Genomic DNA, 16,284 nt, shown 5'->3' with positions numbered 1-16,284 from the left:
CCATAACTCTTCTTCCTTTTGGGTTATTGTCTTGTTTGGGGCCCTATGCTCTTGACCCAAATGTTTGTTAAACAAAAATTTTATATCATCGTATTACATTCACGAGTTGGATTCCATATCGATATCAAACCCGTGGGTTCATTCTGAGTTTTCTGTATTGGTGCATCATCCTCACGCGACTGCTACCAGACCCTTGTTCTCAATTCTCTTTCTGTAAGGTACCCTATTCATTCTCTTCATCTGTTAATCCCTATCTAGGTTTTAGTTTCGTTCTCAAACATTGATTTCATTCAATATCTGTCTGTGATTTATTTTTCTTCTGATTTTTTTGGGGGCTTTTGCTTGATGTGCTTCGTGTGCCATTCTCATCTTGTGATCATGTGCGTTGCCACCACCAATCCGATAAAGTTTTTTTTTTTTTTTTGGGATTCTGCATAACCCGTTTTGAAAAGGGGTTAATTATGATTATGACTCGCATTGCTGATCATAATTTGACATACCCTTTTGCTAATGATGCCTAAATTTTGAATCTTTGGTTGAAATAACAACATGGTCATAATTTTGATTCTGATTGTAATGGTATTTTTATCTGATTTTGCTGTTTTAGGTGACTTGAAATGGCAGGAAGGCACCGTGGTCACAGGGAACCGATGAGTGGCCGGAGGGGTTACCCACCTGAAGGGCCTTATACTCGTGGGCCGCCACCGATGCCACGACCGCATGTTCCCCCTCATCCGGCGCTGTTGGAAGAAGAGCTTGAATTGCAGCGTGCTGATATGAGGAATCTTGCGGCGGAAAACAGGAGGCTTGTGGTGGAAAACAGGAACCTGAATGATGACAGGATGGCATTGCAGAGGGAACTTGCAGCCGTCAAGGAGGATCTTCATCGCATGATTGGCAACATTCGCGCTGACCATGATCTGCAATTAAGGGAGATGGCCGAGAAAGGCATGAAGTTGGAGTCTGACCTTAGGGCAACCGAGCCCTTTAAGAATGAAGCTATACAGCTGCGGTCTGAGGTTAAGAAACTTACTAATACCAAACAGGAACTCACAGGGAAGGTTCAGACACTTACACAAGAAGTTTCAAGGTTACAAGCTGAAAATCAACAAATTCCGATGTTGAGGTCTGATTTGGATAACATGCACCAAGAGCTAATGCGTGCCAGGTGTGTGGCTCGATTGTTAATGGTGTTTCCGTTTTTCTATCTTCAAGCTCCTTTGTGATAGGTATTTCCACATTGGTTTGCTTAAACTGATGGTAAATGGTAATTACATTTTTTTTAGAACCATGGTGGATTATGAAAAGAAAGCAAATATGGATATCATGGAACAGAGTCAGTCAATGCAGAAAAACTTGGTTTCCATGGCCCGGGAAGTTGAGAAATTGCGTGCTGAGCTTGCTAACGCTGATGGCAGACATTGGGGTGCTGGTATGACTTGTTTGTTATATTGTCCTTTGCAGAATTTATTATCCTCTAATAGATAACTCACATAACTGGAATTGAATCCATATCTTGGATACTCTGAATAGCAGTACTTTGAGGGTGGTGGTATCTCCCAATTTCCAGAAGGTGCATGTGTAGGGGTATGCTAAAAGAACTAATGCAGCAGCATCAAATGATTTTCTGTTGTTGGATTATTGGATATGGATGTGATATTGATAAGCCACCAATCTTGGGAATATCTTTGCATCATGACCTGAAACTGAAATCATGAATCATTTTTGAAAAGCCATCCTGACCCATTTAATTCCAATTTACCAAAATATTAGTCTTGTTCTTTAGTCTATTTTTTGTTTCATGTTTGCTTCTTTCATGAAGGTGGAACTTATGGAACAAAGTTTGGTAGCCCAGACGGGGGTTATACAGCGCCATATGCAGATGGGTATGGTGTTCACCTGGTATGTGATTTACTTAATTTTTACAAATTTTAGATTTTGCACTCAATTTTCCAAACTTTCATTCACTTTTTATATGCTGCTATGTAGGGTGCTGCAGAGAAAGGTTCTCTGTATGGGGCTAGTGCTGCTTCAAGGCCTGAGAAACCTCGCATGAATCGTCGTTGATGTTTGTGTAATTGATGATACTGATGAAGAAAGGCCGTCACTTTGGCTGTGTCTGAGGGATAGCTGACATTGGGTTTGATGTCCTTCTGTGTGTGCATGCCACATGCATGGCCATATTATCTGGAATTCTGGATATATTGTTAGTTCTAAACTGGCATATGTAGGTTTTATTATTGCTTTACTTTTTCGTAAAAAAACATTGCTGCATTATCTTTATGTTTGAAACTTAGTATGTTGGAACCCTTCAATTATTTTTCATTGATACATATTTCGGGTTTCATATTATTATTTTTGTGTTTTTTGGTTGGTTATTGTTATAAGCATTTATTCTGGGTAAAAATATGTTTTCTATTGGTCATGAGCTGGAGTGCAGAACTGCAACATTGAGGTTTTGTAACCCTGATGTGTCAAATCATGTGGGCTGAAGTTCAACATATGATGGTTTTGTTGGGCTAGCTATATTAGAAGACTCCATATAGATAATTCACTCCTATTCTGAGTGGTGCTGTAGAATGCATTTTATGTCAAGTATTATAATGTGATTTCCGAATTACTCCTATGTAGTGGATAATGGTTAATGTGCCAGAGGAGTCACCACATGTAGAGGAAATACGTTGTACTTTCTGAATAGGTCACACGTTATACCACATGTAGACAAGAATATATTTCTTTTAAGGTAGAATGATAGATTTGAGTTTGCGACTATTTGGAAAGTTGGATAAAAACTGCTCAGGAATGCTAGTGATTTTGGTGGATTTGTGGGTTTCATTTAGCAAAATCCAGTGTAGTCCTGTAAATGATAAAGGAGGCATCCTGCATACAATAGTCCAGAAGTAATGAGAGGAAAGAGAAGAATGGAAAATGAGGAATCTGTGAGATGAGACTCTGATTGCACACATCCAATCACTCTTGTTGACTATGAGTCAGAGAGTGACATAAATTGACACGAAAATAGTGGCTGATCTTGCTGCTCCCATTGAAGATGTTCTTCATTCACTTTTATAGCATCTGGATCCTCTTAGAGAGTAATCGCTTAGGAATTTGAGGACTCGCAACATGGTGAAGAAGTTTTGTCCTTTAATTGCAGCCTCTGTTTGTAGCTTCCATACAAGATCCGGGTAAGTTTTTCTCATTGAGGCATACGGAAAAAGGGTGTAAAATGTAAAGGAGCACTCGCTGGAGCCATTGATGATGTTCTTCATTCACTTTTCTAGCCTCTTAGAGAGTAACCGCTTAGGAATTTGAGGACTCGCAACATGGTGAAGAAGTTTTGTCCTTTAATTGCAGCCTCTGTTTGTAGCTTCCATACTAAATCCGGGTAAGTTTTTCTCATTGATGCATACGGTAAAAGGGTGTGAAAATGTAAAGGAGCACTCCCTGGAGCCACTAGTTGTGCGGTGGAAGAAGGATGCAATATATTGCCTGAACCCTGAAGCTAGCAGTAGTGGCTGTGACATCGATCTTCAAGGGCATACCAGGGCTTAAAGCTCCAGTACCATACAAGGTGTAGAAAAGAGAAATTTCGAGAAGAATGGAAAATGTAGAATCTGGGAGATGAAACTCTGACTATTATGAAGAGTACAGATATATATAGATTATTTGGAGTATAAATTTGTGGGTGACTTATGTTGCTAATGGCTTCTAGGGTGTATGAATATATAGGATTCCCATTTTTGGAGAGTAAGTCTGCGAGCTCTCAGTGAGGAGTGGACTTTTTTTATTAGCTGGAAAGGATGCTTGTATTGGAGGTGGCTGTAATCATTCTTGGAGTCGATATACGTATTTGCTCAAGATGTATTAGTTTGGGAACATTCAAACTTTCTTTGTTCCTTACTTCCTCTCAGCTATGTTTCTGCTTGAAATTACTTGTATTTGCTGGCTTGGAGGGTAGCTGGAGTAAGTGCTGCCGTTTGAAGTGGCATTGTTGATGGCACATTTGTGTTGGAAGCTGCGACCATGTGCAGGCACTTGTGTTTCCCCATTGAGATAATATGGGCTTGCATTATGTTTGTAGTTGAGGCAGACCACAAGTTCAACAAATGTGGATGGAATGGATAGATATTTAAAAGTATTTTACACTACTGTTTAGTCGTGCTCCAAAACTTGTTTAGTTAGCTTTGGGTGCTATAATTTGGTAAATGCTATTATAAACTTGATATCAGTTAACATAGTATTATTTTACATGGGAATTGAGTTCATGAAAGTGCTATATTTTGCCAGCAAGAAGGTAGTGATGTGCTATATGTCTTGTATTGTACAAACTATTTATTTGAAGTGGACTGGAAATTGCTGATCTGAAGGTAGGATGAGATGTGGGAGTGAGCCTACAAATCTGCCCAACACTAGGATCCAAAGGGATGCCAATTTTATTCCCATTTTAATTAATCTTCAAAGAGAGAAATAACTGTCTGGTAGTTTTGTTTCTCATACCATCTCAAAGTTTCTCGTTCTTTTTATTGGTTGGGGCTCTGAAATCTCATTGGTTGAGGCCCTTCCTGACACACAAGGTTCTCCTCTGTCGCGAGTACCACCGCTGAATACCTGAAGAGAAAGCCTTCAGCCTGTGACGTCTGAAGGAGAGCTGTTTATCTGAAGCTCATAGGCAAGTGTTCTGCTTCTCTTTATCCCTGTGAATGATTAAAAAGAATATAGAACTTGCTATTATTATCCTGCTGATTACAATCATGTAAGATAGTGTGCTTCTTAATTTGAAACTGAATTAGGTCACAGGATTATATCAGCTTCAGATTTTGTTACTAGTGGACCAGAAATTTTAGAGTAATGGTCAGAAATTTAAAATTTCAATCAACTTGTGAATAGTAGCAGCCTAGTTTTAGCTGTCAATGCATTCTATCTAAAATCTTAGGAACTAAGATCTCCTATAGGCTCAAACGATTTGTTGGATACTTGGAGCTGTTTGAATTTTAGGGTGGAACACCTTCCTCTTGTGTTGTTCCTATAGGTCTCAATTCTTATCAGGCTTCTATTATGAGCAAAGGAAAATTAAGATCTTGATTTGTATACATAACAAATCAGGTCAAGTGTATAATCATACAGTATTGTTAATTGCTCCTGGATTGCTGGAAGACCCAGTTAACATGGATGTATTATAGCTAAAGTTGAATGCTTGCATCTTATAGGTTGAATTTGTTTCCAGTGGTGGGTTAAGTATACTGGTTTTTATTGCTAGTTTTCTCTAATGAGGGATTCATATAGCAGGATATGGAATTGTGGACACTACCTTGTTAAAGGGCATTAAGGCTGGAGCTAGTTTATTTATATTTTAGGTTATGTTATTACTGCTGACCTTGACATGGATATTATGACTTGAAAAAAGCAGTCTCTCTTGTGTCATGAACCAACTACCCAAAAGCTTAAGCTATTGGGTAAAGGACACATGAATGGTTTTATATTATATATCTAACACTCTGGAATAAGCTTGACTGTGAGTCTGTGCGAGTAATGAGTGGAAAAGATGAACACACAGTTTCCTTAGTGAGATAAAGATCTTGGGGTTATGTGTACTTGTGTCCTGGTTTCGATTTAGATTGAAAATACTGATGTGGAGTTCTGCTAGTACTCAAGCACTTACCCTCACAAGTCTTTTGAGATTACTGGTTTACTTTATCAGGGTGATGGATGCTAGCATAGCTTTGTAGCTTGCTTATCTAGTGCTCATAATTTTGAATAAGATTTTTTCTATTATCATATAAAAGGTCTTTTATTTTGTTTTGATACTGCTATTTCTGTATGATATACCATTAAGTAGTATGTTCCTTCACTTGTTTTTTATTTTGGTTTCTTCATGTATTTTTTCCCCACAGAACTTTGTTTGCATTTGCAAGTAACTTACCATTCTACCTAACCTTGTATTTATTATGGTTACAGGTTTTGGCTGGGAATCTGGTTTGGGACTGAGGAGTGATGTTGCCATAATGTTGTGAGATTTTGAGGAACACTGTAGGTCCTTTACGATTTCAAAAATACAAAACCGGATAACTTATCTTAGGTGAAGACTGGATGTCACTGGCAGAAGGAAGGATGTATTTTACCTGGTTGTGCTGGATCAGGATAACATATAGCCGCCTTTGTTGTTCGGATCATATGATTGAGGTTGGAAATGAAAGCTTTGGTGGTACGCATGGATTGTTTCTTACGAGTTATGTGCTATAAGGTATGGCTGGTGCCATGGTAAGACATCTTCATGTATTGCTCAGTGCATAACTCAATTTCAGATTGATTCTATGCGCAGACTACTATCAGTATGTTTAGAAACTCGTTCAAAAACCACATTGAAGTTAAAATCTTGGTGAAAGAGAAGCTACTTCCCTTAGCTTCTCCTATAGAGTAGAATTGATTATGGGTCTTGAAGACATAAAACCAAACATGCAAATTTTTTTGAAGCCTGTCGGGCAATGATCCTTTACACCCAGTTTGTTTATCATTGGATTTTGGTTTAAATTTGTAGATGAGACTATGTTAGAAAATTTTAGCACCTTTTTTAGAATTTTAGCACTTTAGAGGGTTAAGTAAGAAATCACAACCATTGATTGAGAATGAGATTATGTTAATATACTTGTAAAGTGTATAACTAACTGTATTGTTTCTAAAATCTCAAAAGTTGATTTCTAATTAATGGTTGTGATGATTTACATTATCCTCTAAAGTGAATCTCTCACCTTAGAGGAGCTAAATTAATTAATGTGCCTCAAAGGACTTGAGGCGTAGTTTGTCGGTTCGAGTTGTCCTCTGTGCACCTACCCATACGCGCACAGCCTTGTTATGATCAAATAGCGGCTCAACAGGGGGTTCAGACTTCAGAGGTTGTTTTACCAGTCTAATTTTTCAGGGGCCAATTTTTATGGTGTTGGTTTTGCTGGGTTTGGTCATGGTTCTGCTGTTGTTTTCCAATTTTTAAATTCCCCTCCCCTTATTTCTGCTTTCTGTTGCCTTTACCATCAACAGTATTGAAGTTGCAAGTTGCTGTTTACTCCAACTTTGTAGTTTAGTTGTTCATGAGTAGGGAAGTGTTTGGATAAACAGTTTGATTAAGCACAGCATTTACATTTACCACGAGTTATATTGTACCATGAGTTCAAATAGGTTGTTTCTTTTGAGTTTATGTAAATCTTGTTGATTTTTTTTTTTGAAAGTGTAATGCTTAATAATATTTTTGTGGAAATGAATTTAAAATGAACTGTGTTTATAAATTTATAACACTTTATATTATACCATAATGCTTTCTTCAGATGTTGGTTTTTCATTAAAAGATGAATTTCTATTAAAATTTATTGTCATTTGGCCTTCACCATACTCGGGTTGGAATTGCAAGAGCAATTTAACGTACAAAAAAGAATTTTTATACATGTAGTCACATATTATAATATTCAATGAGATTGATGTTTTAACTAATTATTGTAGTTAAACTGGTTAAATAGGATTTAAAACAAGGTTGAGTATTTTTTTGTCATTGACAAATTTTGATTTTAGTTCCAGTTAAAATTTTATTCGACTTCACTGTATATAAAAATTAAAAAATCGTGGTTTCAGTCCATGGTGAAAGATTCAAATCGCATATCTTTTGAATTTACAAGGATAAAAATTGAATAAATTTGTAATAGTATTAAAACCAAACATTACAAATTTTAAGAAATTGAACGAAAACGGTAGTAACATACAATTTGTGGACATGAGCATATTACACAGCTTATATTTATTCTGCTAGAATGGGAACACGTATTTCTGTGTAAAATGATAAGCAAAAGAATGGTCAGTCCTATGTGTATAAACTAAAGAATAACTAATTGTGTGTTTGAATATCAATTGAGTGAATGAATTTCCATCCCAATTTATAAGAAGAATTATGCTCACTTTTTATCTTGAAGTGAGTACTAATGTCTGTTTGCATTCCAAACACAGCTTTAAGTGGTCGAGATAGGAGGTAACCATTTAGATCTTTTCCCTTTCACTAGAGATTCTGTATCAGGAAAATGACCCTCACCATCATTTGAGTCCTCCAAAGACCCTTCTTGAGTTACTTTCACAGGGTAAGTTACAAGGTGCACACCTTCCATGTCCACAATCTCTTCACCGCTGTATATTTCCCACATTTGATCTCCTATTAATCTGATTCTCTGCACACATTCCAAACTTTCTGGCTCTAAGAACAATTCCTCAGCACTCCCAGTGTGCTCATACCATAGTGACATCCTGTATGCATGAATATCACCCTGGTTTATGAGGTGATCACCTCCATCTTGAGTCTGGTAGGCACCTATGGCAATCTCAGTGTCCCTTTGCCCGTCCATGGATCTTTGGTTCACATTTGCTGATCCTATTATTATGTATACATCGTCCACTGTGGCAGAAGCAAGACAACAATATTTTAGCTAACCAAGATTATCAATACAAAATATTGTGGGTGAGCCTCGGCGCAAGGGTGAAGTTGCTGTCATGTGACTTTGCAGTCATAGGTTCGAGCCGTGGAATCAGCCTCTTGTAAAAATTCAAGGTAAGACTGCCCACATTAGATCCACAAAGTGGATCCGGCCCCTCCCCGGACCTCGTGCATAGTGAAGACTTTATAGCACAAGGTTTGCCCTTTTTATCAATACAAAATACAAAATACAAAATACTAAGTGAAAAGTAGTGTAATCATACCTATCATGAGCTTGGAGTGAACATAAACCATGAACCTCCTGTTCTTTTGAGCATTCCAGTATTGTGTTTCAGGATTTGGAGGATGTGGTGGAAGACACTCCCCTTTTTCCTTCTTTTCCCTATTTGCAAGGCAAAAGAAATTCAAATAGTCTTTTGGATGCCCTGGCTCCCCACATTCTCTTATTGCTTCTCCAATCAACGTATACATCATTTTCATTGTTTCTCTGGTCCAATGCAGTATATCTTGAACTGGTTCACTTTCAGGCACTCCTTCTGGCCACATTGGTATGACTATATACACTGCAAACCTTTCTCTTGCCTTAATCTTATTGACCACCTTGAGTGCAATTTCAATAGGAATCAGATTTCTGCAGCCACTATTCCTATCTTTCTCCCACAAATGGCATCCCCCAATGAAGTACTGGTTTTCAATGTATATAAACCTGTCAGCAAGCCTAATTGCTTCAACATAAGCTTCATGGATGCTACTCTCCACAGTTAGTTTTCTAAATAGCTTGCTAACAGAAACGTTGTCAATTGACCTGTACACTTGAACTTTCCAATTCCTCTCTTTTGGGGTGCTTGAGGGAATTGGGATAAGGTTTAATAAGGTGCTAGCTGGGACTAAAAGAGAAGCATCACATTGCTTTGTCCACCTTTGCTCAAAATTGGTTAACACATCCCAAGCAGCCTCTCCTGCAGGGACAAAACCAGGAAAAATGGGTGAGACGAGCGGAATTTTAACACATTAAACAAAATTATCAACGACAAGCATATAACATCAGTATACTATTCTATTGAGGTTTTTTTTTCCTTCAAGGGATGACGGCCACATTTTGGCCCGATTTCTACCCGACTTCTAATACACTTGCACCCGTCCCTACTCACCTGTAACACAAGCATGAGCATCATGCCAAGCCTCTCTTGGCCCTCCTTTGTTGAGGCTAGCTCCTGCAATGTTTGTCTGGTAGAAGTCATGGTAATGTGATTCCTCATCAAGTGTTTGAAACAATGAATGTTTCTCTGTATCATATCTGCCATCACACAAATCTAAACCCCCCAAGAAGCTCATGATCTCTTTTTCATTAACAGAGTTTGGTGCTTTGGTGTCCACAGTTATGGTCTTCTGATGGTGAGCAAAGAGTGTTGGGAACATGTAGTGTAATCTTGGACACTTTCTGCATATTACTTTTGTGTGTTTGAAGTAAGAAAAAGTGTCCTCATCGTGTGTTTTCATCACACCCTTGTTCATGATAAAAGGCAAGGATGTCTCATCATCCCAAATCATAACCCTCACAGCCACTCCTTCCTCTGCCTTCTTCTTCAATAGCTCACCCAGCTTTATTTCTCTGGCATGAGGTATTTCTGTTTCAGGATCTCTAACCTGCACAAGGAGCATATTAGCTTCCCAACAATGGTATATATCTTACAAATATAATATGTACTATGAAATCATTCACGTGTCTTCACCCAAAAGTTGATAGTTAGTTTGTGACATAGTACCAGAGTCATTATAACCAAGTAATCTAGAGTTTGATGCATGTTGCCCCACTATGGCACTATGTAATAAAAAACTTAGTGCTTGTTTGGTTTACTTGGCGCAAACATGAAAACACTTTTGACGCATTAACGGAGAAATATGATTTAACCACATTGACTCAAACATGAGTTGACGTTGAGTTCATTGGAAATATAGACTTACAAAAGATTTTGGGATAATTGGTTCATTACAATATCAGCATAAAGAAAAAGTGTGAAATGAGATTATATGTACCAGAACCATCTTGGGATTTAAGGACCAGCCTGCTATGTAAATCAAATATTTTGCACCCTCAATGGCTTTATACACATCCTCCCAAAGCTTTCTTGGAGCTCCACATACACCAAAAGGAGGTTGGAAAGCAGATGAGTGGTGAGCATCATGATAGAGTTTAACCTCACAATTGGACCTTTGAGGAAATGTAACATTCCTCAGCCCTTGAAACTCCCCACTGCTAATTAGCTTTTCCCAACCTGGTTCCATATATGCTGGCTTGAACCATAGCAAAAACCTTAGTTTAAGTTGTGGATTTGGCTTTCCATTTTCCATGAGGAGAGGGAAGAACCCGTTGATCAAGGTTTCTTCATTCAACCTCTGGGCCTGGATATGGAGCTTCCCCAATATGGTGCATGGTGTTTTCAGTGTAATGGTGATAGGTGAATCATCTTGATGAGCACATTGAATCTGAAAGGTTTGGTTCCAGACACGTTCACGTTCTAAGGTTGTTTTTGCCACCACATTGTTGTCTATCTTTATGGTCACATAAGCAGGCTTTCCATTTACCAACAAACACTGAAAAAGATAATTTGTTGCATACTATGAGTTCACAAAAAACTGCAGGATTTCACAGAATAGCTAAAGCATTATTTTGGGCTCGTTTGGGTAAACAGTATAAGTAACTCTTATACAATTAGTTTTAAAACTAAAATCAATTATAAGTAGAAACTCATGTGAGTAGCTTCTGGGAGTCAGAATTGATTCGGACGAAAGAGAAAACGATCCTAACATGCTATAATTAAGCGCTTATGACAATAACGGTTTATTCATAAGCTAATTTGAAAAACATATTGAAATAAGTTCAATATAAGATTATATACATCTATAATCATTTGTCCATAAACTAGTTTGAGCAGCTTATGAAAATAAACTCAAAACACCTAAGCAATTTTCACAAGTCCCACCCAAATATTTGCATAAACACTCCTACAATAATATAAGATCATATAAGCTCTTCCAAACGCGGTCTCACGTTGAAGGGAAATCGATGTGAGTAAGGTGTGGCGTTGAAAATGGTAGCTTCAATTGTTCCATGGATGAGCTTAGGCTTTTCCTCCATCGCCTTATCCTTCATATGTTGACAAGGAGCAAATGAGAGAGACAGAAAACTATCAAATTTGGATTTGACTTATATAGGAATCTTTGTAAGTTACTACCCTCATATGTATTTGCCATAAAACTATCATATGTTTGATATATAAATGTTTAAGCTTGTTGTTACATATGAAGAAGCAAAGGGAACCTTTGAATTCAATTGAACTCTTGGTAGGCACAGTTTGGGAAAACTTGTGGAATTAATCAGACGTAGTCACAAACAAACCTTCACACGTTTGTTCTAATAACAGTTTTTCGCTTGAAGCACAAGTTTCTTTAACCCAAATCACAATTTGCCGTGCTTTGCTTAGTAAGATGTTATGAATGTCAACAATGAAAAAAATTCAAAACACTTGTTCTCGAATATTCTCAGTACATTACATTTTATGAATGTCAACAAGGTACTCTTAACATTTATTTTTCCTTATTCAAAACTTTATCCCAATGAATCATATCCTATACATGAAATTTTCCTAAGAAAAAGATGTTACAAAAAGTGATAATGATGCTCACATAAATTATAGCTATTAAAACTGGCCAATCCGGCCCATATGGCTTGGTCGCCATGGATTGTATGGAAAGTGGGTTGAGCTAGCCCAGCTCATTTTTTGGCAAACTAAAACAAAAGTTTTAAACTAATTAATTTGAGGAAAATCTAGCGTAAGTGTGATTAGAAAAGTACTAACAATTAACATTTGTCTATAAAAAAAATAAAAATTAGAATACTACATTATAAATAATCCCCATTGAACTTGCTACTTCGGCGATTTAGCACTGCACACGTGCCCCTTGGCTGTGTTTTTCTAAGTTATCAGCTATGTAGTATGATTTTGCAAAACAACAAATACAAATGAGTTTATGTGATACACGAAATGAATACTCTTAACGATACCTTCTTCATTCATCAGTTTCAATAATGTGAAATAGTCACACACCTTTGGTTTAATAGAAGTTTATATATATATTTTTTTGGTACAGAAGTTGATATATTTGACATAATGCATGTATTTATTGAGAATTTAATTCATATGGACTGAAAGTTTTTTATACACACATACATCTAATTAAATACCTCGATCTGGATTCAATAATTTATGCAGATAGCGTTTTCTATAAATCGATGACTTATAATTGTTTATATAAAAGCTAAAAAAACGTACACTAGCTAGTGTTTAAATATGTGCAGTTATATATATATTTTCATTTAAATTTTTAAGAGGAGTTTCGTTTACTTTATATTAAAAATGTGTGCTAACTTTTTTTTTGGTTCCATGTGAAAAATGAAATGTGTGCCGATATTTGTGACAACTTAGTAATAACAAATAGGCTTAAATATGTTGGAGGCCCCTATAAAATAGGGGTCCTTTGGTTTAAGCCCCTACAAAATTTTTTCTTGGGAATAAGCCCCTAATGAGAAAATAATATATAGTGATAAGCCCCTGCCGTCAACTTCCGTTAAGAAATATATGAGTCAACAAACGGAGCTGACGTGGACCTTTGCCACCTCATCAAGTGGGCCCACAAGCTGTTGACGTGGAAATGAGAAGAGAAATATGAAAATGTCAAATGTGGGATTTGAACCCAAGACCTAGAGCATAATGGGCAACATCCTTCCCACTAGGCTACAAGCTGCATCTTTAATACAAGTGCAAAATTTGATATATATCTCATTTAAACTTACAATTTTTTTTAAAAACACCATAATCAGGATTCGAACACCATACATGGAGGATCATACTCAATGTCCTTACAATTGAGCCACTAGCTCATTTTGTTATTCATGCGCACAACAATATATATATATATATATATATATATATATTATGTAAAAAAAAGAACAAGAATTCAACCCCACTTAAATCATAAAAAACTATTATTTTGTTCTTTCAGTATATATACTCATTAGTACTTAAAAGAAGTCAATATATGAACTCTAATAAATTTGTAAGATTTAACTTTTTTACGTTTTAAAGTTTTGTAAATATGTTTTTCTATTTACATTTAATATTTTATTTTGTTTCAAATTGATACATTATATTTTTTTGAACTCCAATTGATACATTATATAAGAGCGTATAAGAGCCTAAAAATGTAATTTTTAGAACTACCACATCAAATTTATTTAGCATTATCAGTTTGTTTTTAAATATATATTTAGTTTTGCGCTAAAAATACATGCATAAATTAGGCATTGACTTAGTGGTTAGAGCCTCCTCCATGAACCTCTATGTTTTGGGTTCAAATCATGCTTAGGACATTTTTAAATTTTTGGTTGAAATATTAGCAGCTTCAGTTTAAATAAGATATATATTAAATTTTGCACTTATACTAAAGATGCAGCTTGTAGCCTAGTGGGAAGGATGTTGCCCATTATGCTCTAGGTCTTGGGTTCAAATCCCACATTTGGCATTTTCATATTTCTCTTCTCATTTCCACGTCAGCAGCTTGTGGGCCCACTTGATGAGGTGGCAAAGGTCCACGTCAGCTCCGTTTGCTGACTCATATATTTTTTAACGGAAGTTGACGACAGGGGCTTATCACTATATATTATTTTCTCATTAGGGGCTTATTCCCAAGAAAAAATTTTGTAGGGGCTTAAACCAAAGGACCCCTATTTTATAGGGGCTCCCAACATATTTAAGCCTAACAAATATGTAAACACAAACAAAATCAATGGGACAACTTCTTAATTTCACATAAAGCATAATATCTATGCCTCCCGATATTTGTTCTATGCACACCCAATTAACGGGTTAGTGTGAGCTTATCTATGCTAGGAAACTACTATTTTAGTATACGGTAAACGACCAACATTTTGTTCATCCAGATATTAGACACTCGAGATTGTTTTACACCAACAACTCCCGGCATACACTTCGGAATTATCATGACCAGGGTAACTACTATTTAAATACTAGAAAACGCGTTTTGGTAAGACACCTAACCACCGAGAGCTAGATTTGTCACCCCAACCATTAGATTTCACACCCCTAATTTTCGGATTTTCAAGTTCCGAATTATTTCGGAATCTTAATTTCACATAAAGCATAATATCTATGCCTCCCGATATTTGTTCTATGCACACCCAATTAACGGGTTAGTGTGAGCTTATCTATGCTAGGAGACTACTATTTTAGTATACGGTAAACGACCAACATTTTGTTCATCCAGATATTAGACACTCGAGATTGTTTTACACCAACAACTCCCGGCATACACTTCGGAATTGTCATGACCAGGGTAACTACTATTTAAATACTAGAAAACGCGTTTTGGTAAGACACCTAACCACCGAGAGCTAGATTTGTCACCCCAACCATTAGATTTCACACCCCTAATTTTCGGATTTTCAAGTTCCGAATTATTTCGGAATCTTAGATTCCGAAATTAATTCGTGATTTTTAGTTCAAAATACATCTAACACCACACTTTTGAGTAAAAAACCACACTTTTGAGTAAAAAAGTGCTTCGGAAACCTTATTTCCGAAATATTTCGAAAACTGAGTTTCCGTAAGTGGGGTGACATTTCTAATGGTTGGGGTGCCAAATCTAATGATCCTAACCACCGTGAAATGTAATAAAATGATAGTTTTTACGTTCATTTTTATTCATCAATCTGAAAAGAAAAACTTAATATAAACCACAAATATCTTTCATTGAGATAATCATGTTTGAGTCGCGTATGATCAATATAAATGGCTAACCCTACCAAATATTTAATAAACTGCATATTCATAAAATCTATTAAATTTCAATCATGCTCTTTTGAAATGGAATGAGAAAATGTTAATTTTACGTATATATTTTTTACTAACCTTACTTAAACTTTGTCCCCCCTTTTTAATGAATTAGGGTTACCAACATTTAATATGAAAAATGTTAATTCTATGAAATTAGAATGAAAATAAAACTTGAATAAGCAACTTCAAGTATCCAGTCATTTTTTAAGAGTATATGAATCTTCATGTCACTGTCATTTATATGGGAGAAGATATTATTTAGATAATCAAAAGAAAGAAATTTGTGAAACTGAGAGAGAAAAATACTGGAGATAATGCAAAGATAATTATTTTAGATATGATATAAGGAAATGTAATTAAATATAGGAAAATATTATTCCCCATTAATTATTTCATATATTATCTAACACCATTCAACAATCTTAAAATACATTAAAGCTATTACCATGCGTATTCCTTCCACCAGATGTTTTTGAACTCATCGTAAAAATAGACTCCATCTGGTTGAATACTCCGATAGCATTTCGCTATACACTGTTGATTGTCCCTTTTGGCATAATAAATATCAAAACTCTTTACTAAAGTTGTTGATCCAGAAACCCATCTTATGTTGCACCAAAACAAAGTTGTGAGTAAAAAATTTAATTTGAATGACCATCGAAAGTGGTTCCCATTGGGAAGGATATATGGGCCAAGATCATCATTCTTTGAACGACAATGTATGAAGAGATTAACACCATCACCTAAATTATTTACAACACTCACATGAGTTTTGTGCCAAGGCCAAATATTTCCTCCACCTTGTTGACCATGAACAGGCATATCTGATGATTGAACAAGTACTATGGACATGTCTGCTGCAATGATCGCCAATACAAAAAATATTGTAACCAACACCTTCAACAT

The 16,284-nt window shown here is 36.2% G+C and overlaps 3 protein-coding genes across 6 annotated transcripts; 1 reads left to right on the top strand and 2 right to left on the bottom strand.

The window, feature by feature from the left end:
* Positions 1-61: 61 nt before the first annotated feature.
* Positions 62-7,083, top strand: LOC130743295 (protein FLX-like 3). Of its 4 annotated transcripts, none has more exons than XR_009021431.1 (6): positions 62-218; positions 608-1,168; positions 1,287-1,432; positions 1,823-1,902; positions 1,990-2,206; positions 5,956-7,083. XR_009021431.1 is itself a non-coding variant. In XM_057595472.1 (5 exons), exons 2-5 carry the CDS (start codon positions 618-620, stop codon positions 2,065-2,067), a joined length of 855 nt encoding a protein of 284 aa, XP_057451455.1. In that variant the 5' UTR covers positions 62-218; positions 608-617; the 3' UTR covers positions 2,068-2,352. The 4 variants fall into 4 exon arrangements, 2 of the variants coding, with proteins under 2 accessions (XP_057451455.1, XP_057451457.1); XR_009021430.1 differs by having other exon boundaries at positions 1,990-2,227; XM_057595472.1 differs by lacking the exon at positions 5,956-7,083 and having other exon boundaries at positions 1,990-2,352.
* Positions 7,084-7,707: 624 nt separating this feature from the next.
* LOC130749713 (phospholipase D alpha 4-like) lies at positions 7,708-11,783 on the bottom strand. Its single transcript, XM_057603092.1, has 5 exons — positions 11,517-11,783; positions 10,502-11,059; positions 9,616-10,111; positions 8,728-9,423; positions 7,708-8,425 (listed from the first exon to the last, which is right to left on the bottom strand). Exons 1-5 carry the CDS (start codon positions 11,616-11,618, stop codon positions 7,989-7,991), a joined length of 2,289 nt encoding a protein of 762 aa, XP_057459075.1. The 5' UTR covers positions 11,619-11,783; the 3' UTR covers positions 7,708-7,988.
* Positions 11,784-15,819: 4,036 nt separating this feature from the next.
* Positions 15,820-16,284, bottom strand: LOC130743112 (S-protein homolog 29-like). The gene has a single exon (XM_057595226.1). The coding sequence runs from the start codon at positions 16,282-16,284 to the stop codon at positions 15,820-15,822; it is 465 nt and encodes a 154-aa protein (XP_057451209.1).

This window comes from Lotus japonicus, chromosome 3, assembly GCF_012489685.1.
Source record: "Lotus japonicus ecotype B-129 chromosome 3, LjGifu_v1.2".
In the NCBI taxonomy this organism is placed as follows: Eukaryota; Viridiplantae; Streptophyta; class Magnoliopsida; order Fabales; family Fabaceae; genus Lotus; species Lotus japonicus.
Note: the sequence above shows the minus strand (reverse complement) of the source record. Positions and strands in the feature narration are given on the sequence as shown.

What these genes read in the sequence shown, in the direction of transcription:
- LOC130749713 (XM_057603092.1), bottom strand. Translation starts at nt 11,618, where the DNA reads ATGAAGGATAAGGCGATGGAGGAAAAGCCTAAGCTCATCCATGGAACA. An exon ending in TGCTCATGCTTGTGTTACAG is followed by an intron (nt 9,424 to 9,615) that starts GTGAGTAGGGAC and finishes TTGTCCCTGCAG; the next exon opens with GAGAGGCTGCTTGGGATGTG. An exon ending in TCACTCCAAGCTCATGATAG is followed by an intron (nt 8,426 to 8,727) that starts GTATGATTACAC and finishes CTTCTGCCACAG; the next exon opens with TGGACGATGTATACATAATA.
- LOC130743295 (XM_057595472.1), top strand. Translation starts at nt 618, where the DNA reads ATGGCAGGAAGGCACCGTGGTCACAGGGAACCGATGAGTGGCCGGAGG. An exon ending in TGGCAGACATTGGGGTGCTG is followed by an intron (nt 1,433 to 1,822) that starts GTATGACTTGTT and finishes TCTTTCATGAAG; the next exon opens with GTGGAACTTATGGAACAAAG. An exon ending in ATGGGTATGGTGTTCACCTG is followed by an intron (nt 1,903 to 1,989) that starts GTATGTGATTTA and finishes GCTGCTATGTAG; the next exon opens with GGTGCTGCAGAGAAAGGTTC.
- LOC130743112 (XM_057595226.1), bottom strand. Translation starts at nt 16,284, where the DNA reads ATGTTGAAGGTGTTGGTTACAATATTTTTTGTATTGGCGATCATTGCA.